This window comes from Lissotriton helveticus, chromosome 11, assembly GCF_964261635.1.
Source record: "Lissotriton helveticus chromosome 11, aLisHel1.1, whole genome shotgun sequence".
Classification (NCBI taxonomy): Eukaryota; Metazoa; Chordata; class Amphibia; order Caudata; family Salamandridae; genus Lissotriton; species Lissotriton helveticus.
Genome location: NC_136072.1, coordinates 309,950,986 through 309,975,581, shown reverse-complemented (window position 1 = coordinate 309,975,581; position 24,596 = coordinate 309,950,986). Strand labels below are relative to the sequence as shown.

The 24,596-nt window shown below is 46.0% G+C and overlaps 1 protein-coding gene across 3 annotated transcripts in view; it reads right to left on the bottom strand.

Moving 5' to 3' along the window:
- POLR2D (RNA polymerase II subunit D) overlaps positions 1-24,596 on the bottom strand; it is a 616,144-nt gene that overhangs the window by 445,536 nt on the left and 146,012 nt on the right. For 2 of the 3 annotated variants that reach the window (XM_078665584.1, XM_078665582.1), the window contains exon 3: positions 19,818-19,979. The exons of the other annotated variant lie outside the window; for it this stretch is intronic. In XM_078665584.1, coding sequence (XP_078521710.1) covers positions 19,818-19,979 — 162 coding nt within the window. The remainder of the gene's footprint in view (positions 1-19,817; positions 19,980-24,596) is intronic. 3 annotated transcript variants of the gene reach the window in all.

Sequence of the window (24,596 nt, the reverse complement as noted above, 5' to 3'; positions counted from 1 at the left end):
TATATGGTTTCATAGCTTCATAATAATAAGACCAATCTATAAAACAGTATCAAATAGCACAAGTACATTTAGAAGGACGGCAAGAAGTAAAAGAAGAGTATGAAATATTGTCATACCAATAAAGGGAAGAGGGGGGAGGGTGATGAACATATAGAAACTCACGATAAGTTATTTTGGACGGGGATACACTTCTGTGGAACATTAAGTACAAGTCCGGCTATTTACCAGTATATGCAAGCGGGGAGTATGCATGAGGTTTCGCGCTGCCTAGATGAGGGAGGAGGGACGGGGGGCTCTCGTCGTATTCAGGAGCTGAAGAGGGAGAGGAGACTGTGGAATCGTGTTTCAATGTATGTAAATATGTACGGCATATATGCCAAATGTCCTTGGGATAGGAGGTTGAAGAGAAGGGCAAATCTTGGTTTCCATGTCGCAGTATGCCATGCTACGGAGCCATGTCTCTTTTGTGGGATGGCGTAGGGCCCCTCAGTGTGTTGCAAGTTCTCTTTTGGCCATTAACAATGCAATCGCTGTGAACCTGCGGTAGCAGGTCGGGATATCCAAGACAATGCCTAGCAGGGCCATTTTGGGGGACGGCGTGAATGTTATGGATATCATGGTTGACAGCACCTGAAACAATGATAACCGGAAGGTGGCTATGACAGGGCAAGTCCAGGTCATATGAAAGAAGTCTGCATCTAGTTGATGGCATTTGGGGCATTGTGAGGTTTTGGAGGGGTCATATTTAGCCAGTTCTATCGGTGTGATATAAAATCTATGGGCAAACAAAGTGCAAGAGTTTTTGTCGGTGGTTGAGCGAGGCCCCTCTTTATTTGCTCGTGCCTACAAGCCCATTCATTATCGGTGAGCGGTTGTCCCAAGTCGTCCTCCCAGTGGCGAAGTGCTCCTCTGTTGCGCACCTGCTTAAGTGTTATGCAAGCACGGTAGAGCTTGGTAAGAAGATGTGAACAGTCATTGTCTAATATTAGGAGTGTGAGAGGTGGAAATTTCTCCGTGGGGGACGGGTTAATCACACGCAAGGCACCTATCAGTCTAGCAATAATTAATCTGTCCATATGGGATAGTTTCGCGTGTGTAGAGAGATCTGTCAGTGCTATAATGTGTCCTACAGGGAAAAGATCCCTGAATGTGTGGAGGTGTAGTTTTCGTAGGGAACCTTGTACAAAATATCTTTTATAGAAGAGAACTAAGCCAAATTTGGTCAAATGAAGCAAATATGGAAGAATCACATCTTTCTGGCAGGTTATTGGATTCACATTCTTGTTAAAACACCAAATGCAAAATCTCTTCCATTTGAATGAATAGGCTGAATGTGCTGATGATCGTCTAGCCTCCTTGAGACTGTTCATGCATTCTTGTGGAAGGTTCAGATGCTCATACTGAACTAGCTCAGGTGAGACCTGCTGCCAAATTTGAGGAGGAGAGGTTGAGGTGAACCATCTGGCCTCAATTTCGGGAGAAGATCCAGTCTGCATGGCAGCTTGAGATATGGACACTCCGACCTGTGGAGCAGGCCATTAACCACCACTGACCTGGCCACAGGTTCGTTCTGGCCCTCAAGTAAGACCGTTTGATGAGAACTGACGGCATCAGGGGGATCAGAGGAAAGGATTACTTTACTTTACTTTGGGAATTTATTGAATGCAAGCGAATCATCCCCAAGGGGATCATTCGGCACTAAGGGAGGAGATATATAGGGCGAGACTGCCTAAAACAACCATGTGTTTAAAAGTTTCTTGAACCTAGGTAGCTCGCTGCAGGCCCTGATGGTTACTGGCAATTTGTTCCAGTATCTAGGGGCCAGGTGACAGAAGGCTCTACCGCCCCTTCTTACACTCTGTATTTTCTGAGTACACAGAAGGTTGGCATTACTAGATCTTAATTGTCGTGCCGGTTGATACCACCTGAGTTTATTCCTGAGGTACACAGGTCCTTTCCCCTGTAATGATTTAAAAGCCACACAGAGCATCTTAAAGATAGCTTGTTTCCTCACCGGGAGGCAGTGTAGCTGGTTTAACAGGGGTGCTGATGGGGTCCGTGCCGGCTTATTTAAGGCAAGGCGGGCTGCAGTATTCTGCACTACCTGTAGACGCGTAAGTAGGTCCTCCCGGGCACCCACCAACAGCGAGTTACCATAGTCCAGTCGACTCACCAAGAGCGACTGGCTAAGGGTTTTCCTCTCTGACAAAGGGATCCAGGGAAAACATTTCCTGAGCATCCTCATTGTGCCTAATCACTTGCCAGACACCATCTTAACCTGTAGAGAAATGTTCTGGATCTGTCGATCCATAGGGGATTCCCCAGTATCCCTGCTTGGAAGAACCTTGAAGCAAAGCTTGGGCATTTTTTGTGTTCTATGGTGGCGAATAAGTCGATAAGCGGCGCCACATACATTCTGAAAATGTTTTGCACGCCAATGTCGATAAGGACCCATTGCTGGTTTTCTTGTAGAAATCTGCTTAGGGAGTCTTCTTGAACATTTCGAACACCTGGGAGATGAGTAGCAGTGATCTGCAGGTCTCTGGATATCAGAAATGTATGAATTGTTAGGGCCTCATGAGATAAAGGTCTGTATTTTGCTCCCTTTGCTTGTTAAGTAGTACACAGTTGCCATGTTGCCAGTCTGAACAAGCAGGAATTGTGTTTTGAAGGGCTGGAGAAAAGCCTTCAATGCTAGGCTAACTGCTCGCAGCTCGAGGAGACTGATGTGATAAGTCATCTCTCTCAGAGACCATGTTACCTGGATTTGGAGGAGATCCAGATGCACGTCCCATCCTAACAACGAGGCATCTGATACTATGTTCTGGGAAGGGAAACCCTGATGAAATGGCATCCCTTAAAGCAGGTTTGTCGGAGGACTCCACCATTTCAGAGATTGCTTTGCATTGGGGAAGTGTGTGATCTTGTCCTCCCAATAGACCCTAAGTTGGTCCCACTGATCCTGGAGAGGTTGTATCTGGAGACAGGTGTTCGAGTTAGAGGACACTTAACGATGTGGGGTGAAAGACTTTCATGAGAGAGACAGACACTTGAGGCCCCCCAAGTAATGCATTGTTTGGACTTGAGTAGAGTTTGACTTGGTGTGATTGTTATGCAGACCTAATCATTGGAGAAGATTGCTGGTCAACTGGTAATGTGGTTGGGCTTCTCGGGGGGTTGACACCTTCTAGATATAGAAGATATATCTATACAGGGAGAGGCGGTGATGGCAGTTCAGGTTCACTTGGCTCCGATGAGAAGTCATAATGCTCAAAGTAGCCAGACGTTGTCTGGTCTATTCTTCGCAGCTCAGCAGGCTTTGGAGAAGCAGGAGATGACTCGATCTGTGGCATGTTTAAATAGACGTCTTACACAATTTTCTAATTGAAATTTCTGTACCAATTGATTGTACAGTTGAAGCGGTTTCAACAGGGAGAAGTATCATGTAATTGTTCTTTACAGCTTCTCTTTGGACAGTAGAGTCTTCAGTCGTTATTAAAGCTTCCATCTGAACTTCCTGTACAGTAGAGAGAGGAGTGCGGTGGCTACCTAGGAGCCCACGTGGCCTACTGTTGAGGATCGGCCACATAGTGTCGTTTGATCAGATCAATTGAGACAAATGTTTTGTCTCGTCGACCGGCAAATTGCGGAAGAAGTACAGTCACCTAAATACGAGCAATGGTTGAGAGATCTGGTGCACTGACCTGGCTGCCTTTAAGAAACTACTCAAAACCTGGTTGTTCCGTAGTAGGGGTGTTTTGGGTTTGTTAGATGGAGATTATTAGCCCCGGGACACTCTTGCTGAGTAGCCATGCGCTCTACAAATGTGTATTATTCATTCATTCATATTGCAAAACTAATTTGGAACTGTATGCTGAAGAACTCCCACAAACATCACAGCCTAGAAATATTTTGGGGCCACTAGAAAACTATCTGCGGGAGAAGGATAATACTGTACAGAAGATGGACGGGGAGATATGATGAACACTTTGAACTAGGAAAAGGGATGTGGAATATGGACGACCTACATTGTGCGCCCCGTTAGGAACGGATGCAGTTGAGTTGTATGTAAGGATTACAAGAAAATCAATAACAATTATTAAACATAAAAAATTCTTACGTGGTAACCCTATGATAGCCTGTGATGGGTATGGATATGTGAAGGCTGAGGAGATGTCTTACACGAAGAGTGTACGTGTGCTTATTTTGATCAATCAGTATATGGGCTATGGGTGGGAATCCAAGGTTTCCCTTTTCGATGGAAATTGTTGGGTGAAAGCGTAGGGTGGGTAGCGGGAGTGAGTCTTTTTTGGGGTTTGAGGTCTGGTTGACAGGTTTTGGGTTTCAGACAGCTGAGTTCGCTGCTCATAAATCTTTTTCTGTTATGATAGATGACAACAGTTGATGACAGTACAAGCCCACATCGATTCAGGTGATGTAAACGTGTTGATTGATACAAGAGAGGGGATGTTTTGCAATTCGCAAAGAGACATTCACCCACTATCCTCATGCAGCAGGAGAATCCTCTCTAGGGCAATAAGGGTAATTTGATAACAGGTGGTTCATGTCTGTTAAACGAGGGGCTACAGCAGTGTGGATTTTCTTTTTAGGATAACCGTTTCATTGCAAGTCAAAAACACCTACTCAGATGGACATGCTACATACTTAATGATGTTTGGTGCACTGCAGGGTGGCAGCAGTTGGTATTTCGTATGCATCCCTCCTCTTGCCTCCCTTTACAAGTTGAGTTGAGTGCCCTTCTGACAGTGACAACCCTAGGCACTGTGGTTACTGGTACAAATGTTAATACTACCATGGGCTGGGACTCTGATTTCTGTTGCAGAGAAACTGATACACATCATGCTTCTTTCCACCCTGCCTGAGTGGCCTCTTTAGGACTTCATGATGTAGAACCGGCTGTTTGGAGACAATGCTTTCAGGTGAAATGGTGATACTCTTTGTCTGAATACAGGCCTGATACTGTTCTACTAAACAGAATACTACTCTTAAATGATGTCAGCAAACAATAAGAACAGTCACACAAATTCACTTCTGTTGGACCATTTTGAAAGATATCTAACATTTGCTCTATATTATTAGACTGGAATAGCTTGTGCAACTCTGCCCAAAGTCCGTTCTAAGCCTCTTTGGTAGGCTTCTATTGTCCATCAAACCGGCTTCCATTTTCTTCTTCCGCTTTGGGCTTTCTTGATCCAGGCCTTTCCATACAGATAGTGCTCCTTAGTTTCTGTTAGAGTGCCCTCCTGGCAAACACTCACAGCTCACTCGAAAGTCTCAATGTCTCAAGGCAGTGCACCAATATCTCTCCTCTGTGGCAGGCACTACAGATACCCTGCTCTTCGGTGGTCATGGGCGTAGATTACATTGTACAGACACAAGTACTGTTAATCAGGAGAGACCAACAGGCTTTCACGCTCAGCAACACTCTCAGGCTCCAACACTCGTTATTCAGTATCAGAGGATGCTTGGGCTGCTCTTCCATTCTAAATTTTCCTTTCAACATAGGTATTTACAAATGTAGTGCTGTTTGCCAATCTTGGATCCTCCAGTGCACTGCCCTTCTGTTGGAGCAAAGGAAAAGAGGGGGTGTGGTCAAAACTTAGGCCAAGGGGGGTCAAAGAACCGCACGCTGTCAGAGGTTGCCAGCACATGACAGGTAGGAAACTGAAACCTCAAACCAGCCCTGCCGTCAACAACAGGGCTCCTTCTTTTTCGCTCCTTTACACTAAAATTCTTGTCCTGTGGCAAACAGGGAACCAGCTCCTCTTTCTTCTCTGATGTCCAACGCCGTCTGATGAAGAAAACACAATACTTTGGAACTGCCATTTGATGATACGCTGGCGATCGCTGTCCAGCCTTGCTACTTTCTGGGTGTTGGGACTGTAGATCCAAGACGTCCGCCCCTCATTTGTAGCTGTCACTGATGGGAGTTAGGACTCATCGTTGTGAATGTTCTGCCTCTTCCTTTTACTCTGGAAGATCCCGCAGAACCTAGTGGTGTAGGAAACGTGACACAGTTGTTAGTTTCCATCAAATTAGCGAAGAGACTATTTATTGTATTTATTTAACAATGGGACTGCAAGCAGGTGGCCTGCAATCTTCAAGGAAGTGGCCAGACGCCATGGGACTACTCTGGTCTAGAATGCACGGTCTCTCTTATGGGATACAAAGGCAGTACTCCTAGTCTCCTTAATTGGGTATTTTCATATTCTCACTAACTTCAATGTGAGAGCATTATCCTTTGCCATCTAAGGGTAGATAGCTACATGTGGATCCTATCTAAATGTGTGTCCTCACACATAGTGGTATTATATTATTACATCTGTGTGTTCCTACATTCTTTATCTAGAACATCTCAGAAAGGAAAAACGCATGATACGGATTATCAGAGACATGTAGATACCTCCTTTTCATAATTGTGCATCAGGGGTACTATACAATATACAGGCTAATGATCAAATGTGGAAACAAAAGACAAGAACTAAAGAGTTATGGCATTTCCATCATTAGAACACATCTGATCTCATTGAAAATTAAAACAGCAGGGACAAAAGGGTAAAAACCAAACTAGAATAGGCATTGACAATATATCATGTACAAAAAAAATAAACATAAGGTATTCCCTATTTGAGATGAAAAACGTGCCTTACTATAGTATTGAGTCAGTTATCCAATCCATCACTACCCTAACAGTCAGACTGAAAAACATCGAAGTGGGCCTAAAGAAAATTCTTAAGAACCAGCCTGGTCATACAGAAGGGAATTATATATAATGTGGGGGTCCCTGATACATCACTGCAGTCTGGGAACAAAACATCAACCATAATACAAGGGCCGATTGGTGAAAGGAATGCAGAAAAAGGGAAATGGGACTAGGACACAGCTAAAATCCCCAATAACTAGGGACAATGCGACATTGATCAGGGGGGAAGTGGCAAAAGAAAAATCTATAGGAAGAACAAGAAATTACTTGGGTAATACTCAGGCATGTGACACAACACCAAGAGTACGGGTGATACACAAAAAAACAAATTAGTACATAAATCTTAACTCTACCACCGGCCGCTACACCATATACTGTAATCTCAGCCACAGATCCAGTTTCTTTTGAGGAACAAAACCATACACTACCTAGGAAGCAGAACAGGTTTAAATAGTCCAATATTATGAGAAGATTTTAGGTCACTTTTTGCAAGAGCCACAAATTTAGAGTCTTCCTTAGGGTCCAATGAAGGAACATTTTAATCAAGGGTTGCCTGTTCCTTAAGGGAAGGGGGCAGTAACGTGACTAACTGCAGATGACACGCTTTTAATCCTGTATAACTCTTTTATTTTTCTTCAATACCATTATAACCAAATAGACACGCCTGATGAAGCGTTGTCTCATGTTCACAGCATGAAATATCATATCTATGGAATTTAGTAACCAGAACAAGACTAACCGACTGTTGCGTAGCGATGGGCATTGTCATGACCATCCCCTCACAACACAGGGGAGCTTGTAATAGTATCAAAAGTAAATTTGTCAAAACAAAAACAATAAAAAGAAAAAAAACACGCATAAGATAAAAAAACTCACATGCCAAGCCATCAGGTATACTTGCTGTATACCAAGCGCAAAAAGCATAAGCGAATTATAGTAGCACATGCAAATGAGCGGTGACACACAATACTTTGTCATGCACAGTGAACCTGTAGCCCAAAACCCAATATTTTGGCCTGCTTAATTTGTAAGGTTTAAAATTAAAATTCTATTTCTTTACTTCCCTCACCCTCCTTTTGACAGCAGGTCACCTTAGTGGTGATCGGCTGTCAATACAACTTACTGTGTCGCTTCTGACACACAGGACCAGCAGGAAAAATTCATAAAAGGACAAAAATAGAAAAACACACGAACATTTCTTTTCAAAAGAGTTATGCAAAAAACACATCTTCTTCCAACATACTACTGACAGCACCCTTCTTTTTGCAATTTTCATGTTGATTAGGTCCCATAGGTACATATGGAACACTTGTTCCACCACCTCGTGGAATGGACCATCACTGATGCATTTGCTGTTGACCTCTGCTTTTCCACCACTTTCCTACACCTGTTGTGTAACATTCTTGGTCCGTTCCAATCTTTTTCTACCCTCATTACCTACCTATAGTCATTCAGGGCGCACATTTCACCTTTTTCCTCTTACAACTATGACGTTGGTTTTTTTTGTCAAACCAACTCATGTGTCTTGTCAGCCTTAAAACCACCCAGAACAATCCATGAATGATCTGTGGGCAGAAGCAAGAATACACAACACACAAAACAGAGACACTTCTCATAACATAAAAATATCAACTGTAACTTTCAATCAGGAGACAAAACATAATGCTCATTAACAGAGCACAAAATAGAATATACTTAACTGTAACCAGCTGGCAATTTTGTTCACTTCGTGGTTCCTTTGCGCCACAATTTTTCTTGTGAAAAATAAATCTGAATTTGCTAATCGTTTTTTACCTAGGCCTAGCCCACAAAACTCTAAGAATGCATCACTTTCTTCACAGCATATAGCATGGTGTTGGGATTTTCAGAGAGAAACCCTTCATCATAAATTTTCCCTTTGGGGGCCCTGTTTTAGCAAGGTTGTTCAGATGCACTTCTCCAGAGACAAGGCCCTAATTGATGAGGCCACAGATGTCGACATGAAAGCCTCCTTCGATTGTTTACAGAGAAACTAAAAAGCTGAACTTTTCTCGGCTGTGAGCCAGCCACTGCAAGCGCTCCTAGCCCCCACCTTCTGTTCACTCAGAAGCTGTCAAAGACAAAAAGCCTTCCTAATGCTTCCTAACCTGCAATAATTCACCCTATTTTAAAAATATTTTTCCTTTTAGGGGCTACAATAATTCACAGAACATAATATCATAACATACCAGCATAGAGTAAATGTTTGTCACTACCCACGCAATGGTACTCTGTTTTTATCAACCTCAAATGGATGAAAGTTTCAGTAGGTCCAACTAGAATTAGAACTCACAACCATGATGTTAAACACAAACCTCTATATCAGGCGCAGTGGCTCACTGAGCCAACACCGGGCAGAAACTTGTACGCTCAACATTCAAGATAAACTTAAGGAGATCATGTTCAATGCTGTCTGGCAAGATATTTTAATCTACAGATTAAATCAATACCAAATGGCATACTGATGTTATTTTTGAATATATTACTTTGTACACTTTCTTCCAGACAAAACTATTTCCTTTGCCAAAAGAATATCTAGCGACTATATATATGTGATAATCATTAAGGCTGTCAACAAGGAATGGGTTAGTTGCACCGGGAGTTGAGGGCACATTAAGTTGGGTAGGCATGGGACCAGTGGGAGGTGCAACAAGGGGAAAGGAAAGGTGTACTTGCATTGGTACAGTGGCCTGAATAGTCGAGCGTTGGGAACAAGTGGCTGAGGAATCAGACAGACCAGGGAATGGGCAGGGGCAACAACTGGAGCAGTAGCGGGAGTCAATTGTGCGGGATCAGGGACCGGATACAGGGCGGGGGTATAAGGTGGAGGGGTGCTCAACATAGAGGACATGAGAGGGTCATCCCCCTTATCCCGAGTCTTTTCAGGGACCTTTTTAGCAACGTAACATCCGTTCACCTGTATTTATGCAATCTATCATGTATCACTATACCCTCTTCTATTTCCTGATCATCATAATTCTGTGACTTCTGAATCACACTCGTACGCATTGCTTTATCTTTGCTTTTATCTACTTATTTATTTATTCATTTATTTTAGTTTGATTTCCTTCTGTTTGGACTCCTTGCGCCAAGCCCGAAAGGAATCCAGCATCGCAGGCCTAACTTTTCTCTGAAATAATTTCTCCTCTAAATTATCTAAACAGGAGGCTCAACTACCATATAGCATAGACTTCACGATTAGGGGTCCCCAGAGGAGGAATCTGACAAGATTCCTCCAATGTGGAATGCCGTGTACAACAACAATAATACCATTTCCGGAATCTACTAAGTCCAGGCATCTCTAGATGTGAATCCTGGATCCAAACATCAAAGGGTGCAATCTAATATTTACAGCCTATAACTGTACTTACCCTTTGGCTTTTGCAAAAGTCGAATCAAATACCAAAACAAAGATGCAAATCACCAAAGAAGTGGGCCACTCCCACTCTTACCTGGCCATCAACCCTCCGTCGCACGGCAAGTGTCACAAAGGTCTCGATCTCCAAAGACTAGGAACCAGAACTGGTGCGTCAGTCGGGCCGCAGTCGGGTAGCCCACTGGAGGGAGGAATCAAGCAATCGGAGACCTTGGGCCCACATTGACTATTTTCAGCCAATGCAGTGGCTTGCCACCCTTAGCGTTCAATCACGGACTCCTCACGACCACCAAGCTCGATGGCTACCACCGAAGACGCCCCGAGTTGGGCGCCAAATTGTAGAACCGGCTTTTTGGAGACCCCCCCCCACTGGGAGAGTCAGAGCCAGTGGCGCAGGGAAACGCCTTGAATCTACGGGTCCTTCTTACATCAATCATACATTAGCAAAGAGACCAGGACAACCAGCCGTGGAGGGAAGCAAGTCATTTATTAGCTCGAGCTAAGGACAGAGGTCCCAGAATGGTACAAAGACAATTCTAAGGAGACTGCTGCTGCTGCTTCTGGGTAGCTGTTCACGAGCTTCTCAGCAAAATGCTACACATGCCGGTGGATCCCCCGCCCGAGATAGCACTGCTGGGTTACGTGGTACAATTCCCCTCAAAGGTCCGAAGGTTTACAGCTTTCTCCCTACTCTTGGCTAAGAGAGAAGTAGCAATATATTGGGGCAGTAAGAGGGCCCCAACCTTGAGTGGGTGGCTTCAGAGCTTGGCTTCCTGCACGACAAAGAGTGATATGTATGCGGCTACCATCCCGGTATCATCTAGACCTAAGGATATTTGGGGTCCCTTCCGGTCCTTCCTGGCTGCGCAACACCAATCACAGCCTGCACAGACTGGCCAGGGCAAGGACCCCACAGGTGTAGGTTGATATCGTGTTATATATTTAGCACGATGGCAACCCCAACAGAGCTGGGACTACGAATGCTTCTCTCCAATCGAGTACGCATGTAGATTAAGACTTGCTGTCTGCACTTTATTTGGCCACTGTATTGTCGACCCGGGAAATTTATAGCGCGATACAGGTTATTCACTACATTGTGACAATGTTGTTGAGTTGTGTGTGACGCATCCAATTGTACTGCCAAAATAATGTGTGTAATTGTCGTATAAAAATGACGGATTTGTATATGTGATTTCCTTACTGATAATTGCTAAATAAAGTTACAAATAAAAAAAATAAAAAAGGAGACTGCTGCTTACTTCACAGCATGACACATATTTATAGCGCTAGCCACGCCCATTTGCACAGTACAAGTTCCCTATTCAGACAAGTTCCTCATCTGACAAGCTCTTCGTCAGTCTTGTGTGGTGCAATCGTGGCCTGGGGACATCTGTCTCTGATTGCACAATGCACGCAGCCCCCTGCTTCCTTGCTCAACTGGTGTGGTCATGGGACACAGCCTTGTGCTGCCTCTATCAGTTGGTGTGGTCACAGTGCACAGCCTCGTGGTTCCTCTATCAGTTGGTGTGGTCACAGGGCATAACCTTGTGCTTTCTCTATCCGTTGGGGTGGTCACAGGGCAGCTGGTGTGACAGGCTGAGTTACCAACAATGGACAGGATGTGGCTGAGTCTCTGACACAGCTGTGGGGGTGTGAGGCACACAGGCAGATTCTTGGAATCGGCTCAACCACAAGGAGTAGGGAGGGTTGGGCAAGTTTTGACAGGGACGTGAAAAGCAATTCTTCACCAAGTTGCCGAGAGCATGGCAACACAAAATGGAGTCATAAAGGTAATTTTAAAATGCAGTCCAACAATGACGTGTGGCGTCCTTAGCGTTCCTGGACTAGAGACTAAACATACTTTTCAGCATCACAACTGTGCCATTCTTGACTCCCTTATCTTTTTGTCTTATTCGTTATGTGCCCTAGGGGTCAGGAGCTCATATTCTGCCAAGGGAATTGCTACTCCATGCCTCCCTCAAACTTGCCCTTTGTCGCAACTTTGAGGTGCCACAAGGAGCTTGGCACCTGTACACCTGGTGGCTAAAGGTATGGATTTGTTTTTTATCTAAGTTGCATTTCCAGTTGACCACTGGCACTACTCACTGAGCTCACTTGCTCTGCGAATCCCTATGTGCTAACATGCCTATGTATAAAATGCCAATAAAAATATGTTTTTAAAAAACACAGAAGCAAAAATCCTTGGTACGGTCCTGGCAAATTTTCTCGAGAAGGTAATTTCAGGATTAGTTCATCCTCCCCAAAATGGTTTTATGCCACGGACAGCAATCTGGCATAATGAAGCAGCTCCACCTTGTGCTGAGAGGGACCCCCACTTTATCAGGCAAATTAACCATTATTCTGGTTGACTTTGTAAAGGCCTTTTGCTCACTAAGCGGAGGCTACCTTTTCCAAATTTTGAGGTGAATGGACATGGGGCCAATTTTCTAGCATATCTCAGAATCACGCATGCTGATCTGGTGGCTCACATGTGCGTAATGAATATGCTACTTACCAGTATGCATCTGTTCTTGGCATGTAGGGCTGCTGACATTCATATCTATAGCATAGATCGCCGCCTAGTGTTGGGTCCGGATGATTGCACATTGTTGTCCTGGAAGAGTCTTCGAAGTATCACGAGATAGGTGGCTCCTCCCCTGGACTACAGTGCGCATGGGCATCGACTCCATCCCCAGATTGTTTTTAGCCATTGTGGCGAAGATGGAGTGTAACAGTGTGAGCGATGGCCATGCTAAGAGTAAGTGTAAATTCTGCAGCCGCTACAGGCGCCGGGGAGGAGGGTGGGCGATATGAATGTCAGCAGCCCTACATGCCAAGAACAGATGCATACTGGTAAGTAGCATATTTAGTTCGAGGCATGTGGGCTGCTGAATTCATATCTATAGCATAGAATATATAGCAGTCCCTCCATTAGTGGCGGCCGCCTGTGCCAGCTGCAGACGTTTGAAAAAGTGTTTTTAGAACAGCCTGCCCTACAGCTGCTTGGAGTGCACATCTACACAGTAGTGTTTAGTAAATGTGTGTGGGGTAGACCATGTGGCTGCTCTACAAATGTCTTCCAAAGGGATATTACCAAGGAAAGCCATGGAGGCCCCCAACTTGCGGGTGGAGTGGGCTCTGGGGGGGACCGTTAAAGTGCGCTTAGCCTTTAGATAGCAAATTTGAATACACTTAACGATCCACCTGGCTATACCTGCTTTGGAAATGGGGTTGCCTTTGTGTTGGGCAGAAAAGGCAACAAAGAGTTGTTTCGTCTTCCTAAAATCTTTGGTCCTATCGATGTAGTACATCAAAGCTCGTTTGACGTCAAGAGTGTGGAGCATTCTTTCAGCCACTGTCCCTGGGTTTTGAAAGAATACAGGCAGTTCAATAGTCTGATTGACATGGAACTGTGAAACCACCTTAGGAAGAAATTTAGGGTTAGTGCGCAGTACCACCCTGTTTGAGTGAATCTGTATGAATGGCTCTTGTACGGTGAGCGCCTGGAGCTCACTAACACGTCGCAGCGATGTAATGGCTATTAGGAAAGCCACTTTCCATGTTAAGAACTGAATCTCGCATGAATGTAGAGGCTCAAAAGGTGGACCCATCAGTCTGGTGAGGACCACATTAAGGTTCCATACAGGAGCTGGCGGGGTTCTGGGAGGAATGACCCGTTTCAGTCCTTCTAGAAAAGCTTTAATGGCAGGCACCCTGAAAACCGAGAGATGCTGCCTGTTTTGGAGATAAGCCGCAATGGCGGATAAGTGTATCCGAATGGAAGCATATGCTAGATTGCATTTGTAAAGATGTAACAAATGATGTTGTGAGTAGACGCATCTAGCGGGTTGATGTTATGTTCTGCACAGTAAATGACAAACCGCTTCCATTTTGCTGCATAGCATGCTCTGGTGGTGGGCTTTCTTGCCTCCCGTATGATATCCATGCAGTCGGGGGGCAAGTTAAGGTAGCCAACTTCTAAGACCTCAGGAGCCAGATCGCCAGGTTGAGCTGTTGCGGATCTGGGTGCTGAATGTCGCCATGGCTCTGCGTCAAAAGTCTGGGTGTGAGGTGCAGCCTTTGATGCGGTACCACGGAGAGCTCTAGAAACGTGGTGTACCATGGTTGGCGTGCCCACGTTGGAGCAACCAGGATGAGTGTCATCGAGTGTTGCCTTAGCTTTCGTGCCACCAGCGGTATGAGAGGTGCTGGGGGAAAAGCGTACGCAAATCTGCCTGACCAGTTCATCCATATCGCATTGCCCTGCGACTGTGGGTGAGGGAACCTGGCGGCAAAGCTTTGGCATTTTGCGTTTTCCCTTGTGGCGAACAGGTCTATCTCTGGATGACCCCACTGCTGGAAGTACGGGCGGAGTACTGATGGATGTATCTCCCACTCGTGCATTTGGTGGCTGTACCTGCTGAGCAGATCCGCCATCTGATTGTCCTTGCCCGGGAGGTGTTCCGCCATGAGGAAGATGTTCCTCTGAATGGCCCACTTCCACATGCTCTGAGCCAGATGAGACAACTGTGGAGAGTGTGTACCTCCCTGCTTTTGAATATAGTACATGGCTGTCATGTTGTCCGTCCGGATCAACACGACTTTGTTGCACAGATGTACCTTGAATGCCTTCATTGCCATGAAGATTGCCATCAGTTCTAGGTAGTTGATGTGCATCTTCTGTTGCTGCGTTGTCCACAGTCCCTGCACCGTGTAGTGGAGTACATGAGCTCCCCATCCCTGGAGAGATGCGTCCGTCGTCAGGATAATCTGTGGCACAGGCTCCTGGAACGGTCGGCCCTTGCAAAGGTTGTGTGGATTCCACCAATGCAGAGAGTTGTATGCCCGACCGGTCACCAACACTAGGTCTTTCAACTGTCGATGAGCCTGAGTCCACTGGTGCGCCAAGCACTCTTGAAGCGGACGCATATGTAGTCTCGCGTGCGGGACTATGAAAATGCAGGAGGCCATCATGCCTATCAACTGCATGAACACTCATGCCGGAAGCGAGTGTTGTGGCCTGAACTTCTGGATCAGCGACTGAATGCTGTCGACCCTCACAGAATTTGGCTGAGCCGTGGCTGCCAGAGTATTTATCGTCGCGCCCAGATACTGCCGTACATGGGCTGGCTGAAGGTGCGACTTTGGATTATTTAGTGAGAATCCCAGATTGTGAAGAAGGTGAATGGTGTGGGACATGTTGGCGGCTCACTGCTGTGCTGACTTTGCTTGGACAAGCCAGTCGTCCAGATAAGGGTAGACATGAATGTTTTGTCTCCTGAGGTGCGCAGCCACTGTCGCCAGGCATTTTGTGAACACCCTAGGTGCCGTGGTCACGTCAAAAGGGAGGACCTTGAATTGATAATGCTGATTCTGAATGGTGAAACTGAGGTATTTTCTGTGTGATGGATGCAGTGGAATGTGAAAATATGCATCCTTGAGATCTAATGTTGCGAGGAAATCTCCCTGATTGAGCAACGGAAGAACCTGCTGCAGCGTGAGCATGTGAAAGTGTTCTGAGAGAATGTACTGGTTGAGGGGCCTGATATCCAGTATGGGTCTGAGGGACACGTCCTTTTTCGGGATTAGGAAGTACAGGGAGTACACTCCTGATCCTCTGTCCTCCACCGGCACGAGCTCCATTGCCCCTTTTTGCAGCATGACTAGCACCTCTTGCTGCAATAAGTGCAAATGCTCTGTTGACATAGGACGGTGCCTTGGTGGTATGTTGGGTGGAGTGGACGTTAACTCCAGACAATAACCGTACTGGATAAGTTTTCTGACCCACCTGTCTGTGGTGATGGATTTCCAGACTGGCAGAAACTGCTGGAGTCTCCCCCCCGACAGGTTTTGTATGGTCGGGGGGCAGTGACAAGGCGTCACTGTTTGTTTGTGGCGGAGGTTCGGGGGTTGTTGTTTCCACGACCTCTGCCCTTGGTGCTGTTGCCACGATAGCCGCCTCTATTCTGCTTGTTGTAAGAGGTCTGCGCCCCACTTTTAGTGTACTGTGTTTGCTGGGACATCTGGCCTCTGGAAACACCTCTATTGCCTGAGCGACGAAAAGTACTACCCCTGAACTGTTGGGAATGGAGAGCCCCCATGGACTTTGCAGTCTCGGTGTCTTTCTTTATGTTTTCCAGGGTGGTATCCACCTCAGGTCCAAATAAGTGATCAGGGTTTACAGGCTGATTGAGTATGGTGGTTTGTATCTCCGGTTTGAACCCGGAGATTCTGAGCCAGGCCTGACGCCGCAGCATCACACTTGTGTTGATTGCCCTGGCCGCGGTGTCTGCTGCGTCCAGTGCACATTTAATAGAAGCATTCGAGATGAGCTTCCCTTCCTGAATGAGCATCTCCGCTGCCTCCTTATACTCATAGGGCAAGTGCTGTAACAGGGTCTCAAGTGTATCATAGTGTGCCCTGTCATATCTGGCCAGGAGTGCCTGAGTGTTTGAAATACGCCAGATATTGGCCGCTTGTGCCGCCACCCTCTTCCCTGATGCTTCTAGCACTTTAAATTCCTTGTCAGGGGGAGGAGCATCACCAGTGGTTTGAGAATTTGCCCTCTTCCGGGCATTAGAAACAACCAAAGAGTCCAACGGCAACTGGCCCTTGATGTAGGTAGGGTCGCCAGGTGCCGGCTTATACTTTTTCTCAATCCTGGGGTTTATAACCCTGGCACGTGTGAGTTCCTTAAAAATGTCTGCAGCATGTTTCAGAACCCCTTTTAGCATTGGCAGAGTCTTGACAGTCTTTTCAGAGGTGGAAAAAGTATCAAACAGGAAGTCTACCTCAACAGGGTCCGCATGGAGCTGGACGTCATGATTTTTAGCCGCCCTCTCAATGAGATTCAGAAAAGGGGGTGGTGATGAACAGAGTGTCTGAATTAAGCAGACCACTCTTACCCAGTCCAAAGATCAGGGCTTGATCCATCACCGTTATTTATCTCACTGCCCCATCCCAGCTCAGCTCATGTTGTAAATAATTTTGTCCACCCTAAGCGTGGAAGGGTATACTCAGATGTGAGTCCCTTGCTCATTGCACCATCAGGATTCAAGCAAGCCGGGCCGAAGACGCCTGAAATGGCAGAAACCGGTCCCCGGAAGCTTGTTTCCTTCCCAGTGTAAGAATTGGCTTTTGTAGTCTGGTCTGCCCTGTTCCCATGAAGCACTGGGCCAGGGACAGACTAATTTGCATACAGCCAGGTTCTGAAACTGGGGTGGTGCAATGAGCTAAAAAACGGTGTTGGATCTAGCCCTGATCTCTTGACTGGGTGAGAGTACTCTGCTTAATTCAGAGACTCTGTCCATCACCACCCCTTGTTGTAAATAGCCCTCTCAATGAGAGCATTGAATGCCGCAGAATCCTCAGTAGGGGATGTCTTGACATTATACACTTGAGTGTCCTTGGCAGTGTGCGGATCGTCAGGGTCCCCTGCATCTGCCCATGAGTCCTGGTGATCCTCAGGATCAGTGTTGGCAGGGAAGTTGTACTCCTCATCATCGCCCTCCCCAGCTCCACATCTGAATAAGTGGGTGAGGATGGAGCAATGGTCCTAGGCCGTGGAGTAATCGGCTCAACCATAACAGGGGAATCCGTAGAAGGCTTTTTGCGTTTCAAGGGAATTATGTAGGACTCCATAGGTTGTGCCGGCGTGATCTTTCTCTTGTAGAGTGAAAGTTTCCCGGTGTCGGCGTCGATAAATTGTTCCGACTGCTCCTCCATCAGGGGTTGTCGATGCTTTAAGCTCACCACTGGCTGCGGAGGCTTCGACCCCGTGGACACCTTCTTAGGGGCGTCGTCGACCGTCCTGGGTGCGAACGCCTTCGGCGCCACTTTCGGCGGCAGCGTGAACTGGATCGGCGCCGGGGATTTTTGCGTTTTGGCAGCGGGCTTCGGGGTGGAAGTGTCCTTCGGATCGACCGCGGAAGCCTTGTTCCTGATGCGTTGCAATGAGTCCGACACCTGCTTTGTGAAGGAGGCGGACGGTTTCGTCGACCTGACAGGCGTTCTCGGTCTACCAGCATGTGCAGACTCGAGCGCAGAACTTTTGGCCTTCTCCGGTGGATGTGCAGGAACTGCCGCTATTGGATCGCCGTGTCCTTTGTCCGCGACGACGGCCTTCGGCGCCGACGGTTTCGGGTCAGCGGCCTTGACAGTTGGTCTTGGTGCCCCAGTCTTCGGCTCGACTCCCTTGAGCGGTTTGGGCTCGACGCCCTTGAGCGACTTCGGATCGACGCCCTTGAGCGACTTAACCGGATCGACAACCTTCTTCAGCTTCGGCTGCCCCGACATGTCGGAAGACGAGGAGGCGACCGGAGCGACAGACGTCTTCTGTTTCGACGGCGTCTCTATCACTTTCGGTTTCGTCGAGACCGAAGCTTTCACTGTCTGTTTCGATTTCACCAATGGCGGCTCCGCAGAAGTGTCCGTAGTCGGGCCCGTAGGCGAGACCGTGGATCCAGGTTTAAGGTTTTGGGTAAGGCCATGTGGCGATCCCTCGACCTGAGCCTTAGTGATTGTTCGATCGGGGCATAGCTCTTCGCCTGAGCTATCTTCCGTGGCCCCATAGGCCTCATTGTCGTCTCCTACCTCGTCGACGACTTCTTCTGCATCGATCACTTCGACCTCTGCGTCGTAGTTGTAGTCGATCTCCTCTGCCGGAGTAGAAAGCGGCTCTCTAACGTCTTGCTCGTCCGCTTCTTCCCCCTCGAAAATGTCCACCGGTGCCGGGGCCGTCTGCCGGGCCTCCTGGCGCGCCATGCGCCGAAGTCGAATCGTCTTCTTCGAGTGAAAACGGGACCAAGCCATACAGTTGGCTTCATCGTGATCCGGCGACAGGCACTTGTTGCACACCGGGTGGACGTCGATGTGGGGATACTTCGATCCGCACACGGGACATTTCTTGAACGGGCTCCGTTCCATGATGTGTCGTCGAAAGTCTGGTTGCGTCGACTGGGCCTCGAGCACCGAAGAGCCACGCGACTCCTCTGGAAGTCCGACTCGGGAACTGAGCCGGAACAGAGCTGGGCACCGAACGCAAGACAATACCGACGCTAAGGAAAGGCCTTTGGGCCTAAAGGAAAGTTTCTATCGATTCCGATCTTGAGTGATCAAATATGCATCCGAACCCAATGGCGGAAAAAAACCAATCTGGGGATGAAGTCGATGCCCATGCGCACTGTAGTCCGGGGGAGGAGCCACCTATCTCGTGATACTTCGAAGACTCTTCCAGGACAACAATGTGCAATCATCTGGACCCAACACTAGGCGGCGATCTATGCTATAGATATGAATTCAGCAGCCCACATGCCTCGAACACTGTATTGTCAGCCCCATTTGCTGTAGGGCAGAACACATATCAGGATGTTCCCTCCCATATTTGCTTTTTGCCCTCTATATCAAGCCGCCTGGGTTCAATCAAGAAAGATGGGCTTCCACAGTGTCTTGACTAGGGACAAGGCAAGGAAAACTGGGTATCCCTATATGCGAATGAACTACTAATATAATCAGGTTACTCACACTGGATAAGTCCCAGGCTCAAAGAGACCCTTTTATATTTCTTGGAAGAGGACTCTAGTCTAGTGGTCAACTATTTGTGAGGTGTAAACCTGAACTACGTTGTATGAGCTAAATAGAGCAGTTCTTTGAATCTTAAAGCCATTTTTAACAAAGAGAATGAATCGGGTTTCACCCTACCTTCCATGCTGTGCTCAGCTGCACTGGGAGGGTTACAGTACATATAGGCTTCATACAATGGATCAACTCCAGAAGGTTCTGTGAGTGGGTCCGGCATGATCCTCTTCCGGTTTTTAGCTGTTAATCCATCTCCTTCAACAAACGCAACAGGGATGAGGTGCACTAAAATGATATGAGAACAAAAGCAGAAATTTGAGTACATATTTCAAATCAATTCACTGTTCTCATGATAAACACAGCATTTAAAAACAATGACCTTCTGATCATTTTTACGACAATTATTAAAGCATATGGTTCAGGCACTGGAAATACCATTATAATCATATGCATATTTGAACTTAAAGACATTGCAGACATCTGTTTTATGATACAAGGAGTAGCTACAACACCCAAAAGTAACATGGATGCAAAGTGGACGGAAGAGATCGGACTGTAAATGCTCACAATCTAAGGGGTGCAGCTTAATGAAAAAGAGAAATCAAACCCTCAAAAATCTGCTCTATAGGGGCAGAGATGGCTAGAAACAATGATAACTGCTTCCTTTACTTGCAACATGAGCCAGTTCCATGGTGCCACCTTGTACACCAGTTGTCTTCAAATTATAGGGCGGACTCCCCTAGGGGTAATAATAGTTGTCAAGGGGGGGCATAAAAGCACTTCGCTTGTCCCTGAAGAATGCAAACAAACATAAGACTGAAAAAGAAAACTGAGCAGTTGCAAGCTACTCCATAATGAGCAATAAGTAAGTTTTGGCCGTTCAGGTCTTTCCAGGGAGTAGGTGTTACAAGAGGGCCTACAAATGAAGCATAATGGTCTACCCCTCAATTCTGACGTCTTGTGTAACACCTTCAGGCAGTCCTTGTATTTTAATAAACAGTGCGCTACATTTTCAGACTTGTAGTTTTGCATTTTAAATTGCAAGGATGGGTTCAAAACTCCCAGCATGCAAACTGATTTTGGAAAAAGTAAGATCTCGCTGAAGGTACCACACATGATGTGGCTCCAACTACCAGCTGGTCATGAAAAAAAGAAAGAAAAAAAAAGAAGAAGAAAAAAAGAATAAAGAAAGTTCTGAACCTCTATTTTTGTCCAAATTTCTTAGATGTTCTCTAAAGTTTGTCACCTATTTTACCAAGTGATAAAAAATTGGTAGTGGTGTTCGCTAAAAGGGAGTAACCGCACCTTCACATATGTAGTACAGAGAAAATTGTCCTGGAACTGTAATTTATTGTGATAAATATCATCTAATCGGATTTTACCAACTCTGATTACAGGATGTTTTTAATTCCATGTATTGAATGTATTAAAAGAAAAAAAAAAGTAACAGCGCAATCCTTTTCACCTATCGTTTTTAAATGCACATCTACATAGCAATCCCATATGAAACGCTTGGCTGGCTTGCTTTGTTTTACACTCCATTCATATACATTTACTTTGGTAAATTGAAAAGCATATTGGTTTTGTCTCTATTTAAAGTTTTAAATTAAACACGTTGCTTTACTGGGGGGCAGCAAAGCTGCTGCAACAGTAGAGTCAGATGAGTGGAGAGCAGAAGTTGCTATATTAATCAAACTGCCTCATTTTGGATGACTTGTAACTTTTGTAAATTGATATTGGGATCCACAAGGTAGATCCAGTTGAGGTAATCCAGTCTGGATAATATTACTGCCATAATCATTTTACGTGCTTTTACTGAGAGAAGCAGGGATATTTCCCCCAGCATCTTCAGCATAACTGTACATTTCGATATTGCTGAGCTAGACTGCGGTTTTATTGTTAGCGATCCACAATAACTCCAAGGCTTTCTGGGTACTAGTGTTAATCCTGTTTGTTAAACAGTAAAGCTTATACCATAGATTCACTGTACGCTTTAGTATGACAATCTTTGTCTTGTCTGTATTCAGTTTTAGTTAACTGGCACATATCCAATTAGTAATTAACTGCATAACAGTTTGGAATCAGTCTGGGAAGCAGATGTACCATCCAAGGGTAGCAAGAGTTGCTATCATCGGCATAATTATAGAGTCTACATCCCCTTGATGCAAGTTCTTGACTAAGAGGTATAATCTGCCAAAATAAAATCTAATGAAAGGCTAACTTTTTTATCAGGCTGTACTCAATGTGTACAAATTAAGTACCAGCTCTAATAATTAGAGGTGTCCGGAAGGCATTTTTACATCTCTCCATTTATTCCTACAATTAAATGGGCCTTCTAGCTTCAATGATCAAGGGTTTCTGTCATTACATGTACCCAAACAATACACAAGTACACACATGTGAAACTCCTCCTGGTCAACAAAGAACTTATATAACCACAGACTCTCCGAATGGCATTCACATTTGAATGAGCAAAAATAAGCTAGTTCCAAATTGATACAAGACTCACATTCGTCCTAATGGTTTACCTATTGAAAACAATCGGCTTTTCCCCCATCATGGTCTTCCCCACTACACCATGCTGGGTAAGCGGCAATGTCAGTCCTTTGTGGCGGCCAAGCGACGGCTCCGAGAGTTGAATTTATCCTACGCGCTGCTGTTTTCCACCAGGATGAAAATGATCTACAATGCCAATACTCTTCTTTGACTCCCCGGAGGAAGCGTTCGCGTGGACAGATTAGAAGCGCAACCTCAAGCCACAATCGCCGCCCCAGCTTGCTTCGGCTTGACGATTCTGGGTGCTCCGCGACACTGACTATCAAGAGATGATACATCTCGCGATCGCAGACTACCTCAGCTTCAATGTGGATATTTCCCCATCCCAAGTCATCCTCTGGGAGGCCCTTAAGCCCACAATTAGGAGGGCAGACATCAGTTATCTCTTCGGGGAAAAACAGCGGCGTTGGGCGCAGATGAGGGAACTGGAGGACCACCAGGTCCACCTACAGTCCCAATTGGTAGAGGGTTCTGATTCCGGTACCCACCGGAATCTCTTACACTTCCAACAGCAGCTCCATCAGTTGCATACTGAAAGCGCTAAAGAGGGGTGGCTGGCGACCCAATACAGAATCTATCAATGGGGTGACAAGTCCAGTCAGATGCTCCATAGGCTGTCAGGTTCGGATGTCCCAGACACAGGTTCCCCTCCTGAAGTCCCCAGACGGCACTATGTGTACCTCCCCCGAGGCCGTAGTCCAAGCGTTTGCCGGCTTCTACGTGGCCCTCTAGGAGGGGAATGAGGTAATAGCCGAATTTTATATAGACAAATTTTTCTCTGAAATTCCCCCTCGCCGTCTCCCCGATGACCTACGCAATGAACTGGATAAACCCATCATTCTAGACAAATTGCAGGCGGCGCTGTCCAATATGAGCCCAAACTTCTAGTGAAGGTAATGGCCGACAGCCTCCGCACCTGCATTCAAGATCTGGTGCATCCGGACCGGTCAGGCTTCATGCCACAGTGCTCCACTAGTTCAAAAATCAAAAAGGGGTTAGGCCCACAGGACAGAGAATAGGCAAGGCCATTAATGAATAAACAACTAGGGGAGCGCCTAAATCTCTAAACTTCAAAAAAAGAATAAATTGTTTGAGCTTTAAAGACAAACGTATATACTTTGTTTGTCCTGGTTCATTTATTCAAACCTTTTCATTTGATATTTTCAATCAGATTCTTACATTTGAATCACATAGAGAAGTGAAAACATTGTCTTGCAATTTTCATTTTACAAAAAAATATATATATATACAAGATTTACACAAATGAAACAACCATGAATCAATTTTGACGAATTTTGACACAAACAACCTCAAACACTATTTCAAATAGACAATTTCTATAACAAACACTTCATGGAAGACAAGTATACTACAATAATGCAGTTATTTTACAAAATAATGCCCTATTCTTAAATGTCCACAGAATGTTTTTTTTGGTTAGTGACTGAAATGGACAACGTGCTATGGGCAATAATCGTATTCCTCCATGATTTAGAATTCTCATCAGGGCTTTTTCTTTTGGATCTGAAGTCGTGTGGTCCGCACCTTCACACTGATGTAAAAGTCAGAACAAGGAAATCCACGCTCCTTTTGTTACCAGCTTTGCTGTATGTTGTTCTCTCAGTTCTGGCAAAAAATCTGTATGTCTCTATAGTGTATTGTGGCCACTGGCTGCTGCTAGTGGAAGGAAGACAAGTACTTTGTCACGTCTCTTTTTCTCTCGTTGAGATCGCATTGATATTTCTTTTACTCGCTGTGTATTCAATCTTCACGGGCAGCGTACTATTAAGAATGCTTCCAGCTTTACCGTGGAGACCCGTATTTCCGCGGACATGTATTCGGTCTTAGCCACAATTCCTATCCATTCAAGGTCGCCATTAGTAGACACAATATTAGGCGGGTCCACAAGGCTGTCGTGGAGGCCCCTCGCCTATGTCGTCCCGCGGCGATCATGTTGGCGGGCATCGACAAGGCGTTTGACTCTTAGTGGGACCTACCTTTTTAAACTTCTAGAAGCCATTAACCTGGGACCCAGATTCCTGCCATATGTGAAATTACTATATATGGACCTCACCGCCTCGGTTCGTGCGGCCGGATGCTGTTCGGCCCCCTTCCCGACCCACAGGGGCAAGAGGCAGGGGTGCCCCCTATCCCCTCTCCTATTTGCTTTAGCGATGAAGCCCTTAGCTGTGTGGGTGCGCCTGGACTCGGTTCTCAGGGGACAGGACTGGACACCGGAGTACTCAAACAGGATCACGCTTTACATCAATGACATCCTGTTCTTTATGTCAGACCCTTGGGCCTCGTGTCCTCCAAATTCTTCAAGCCTTCGGGGAGACCTCTGAT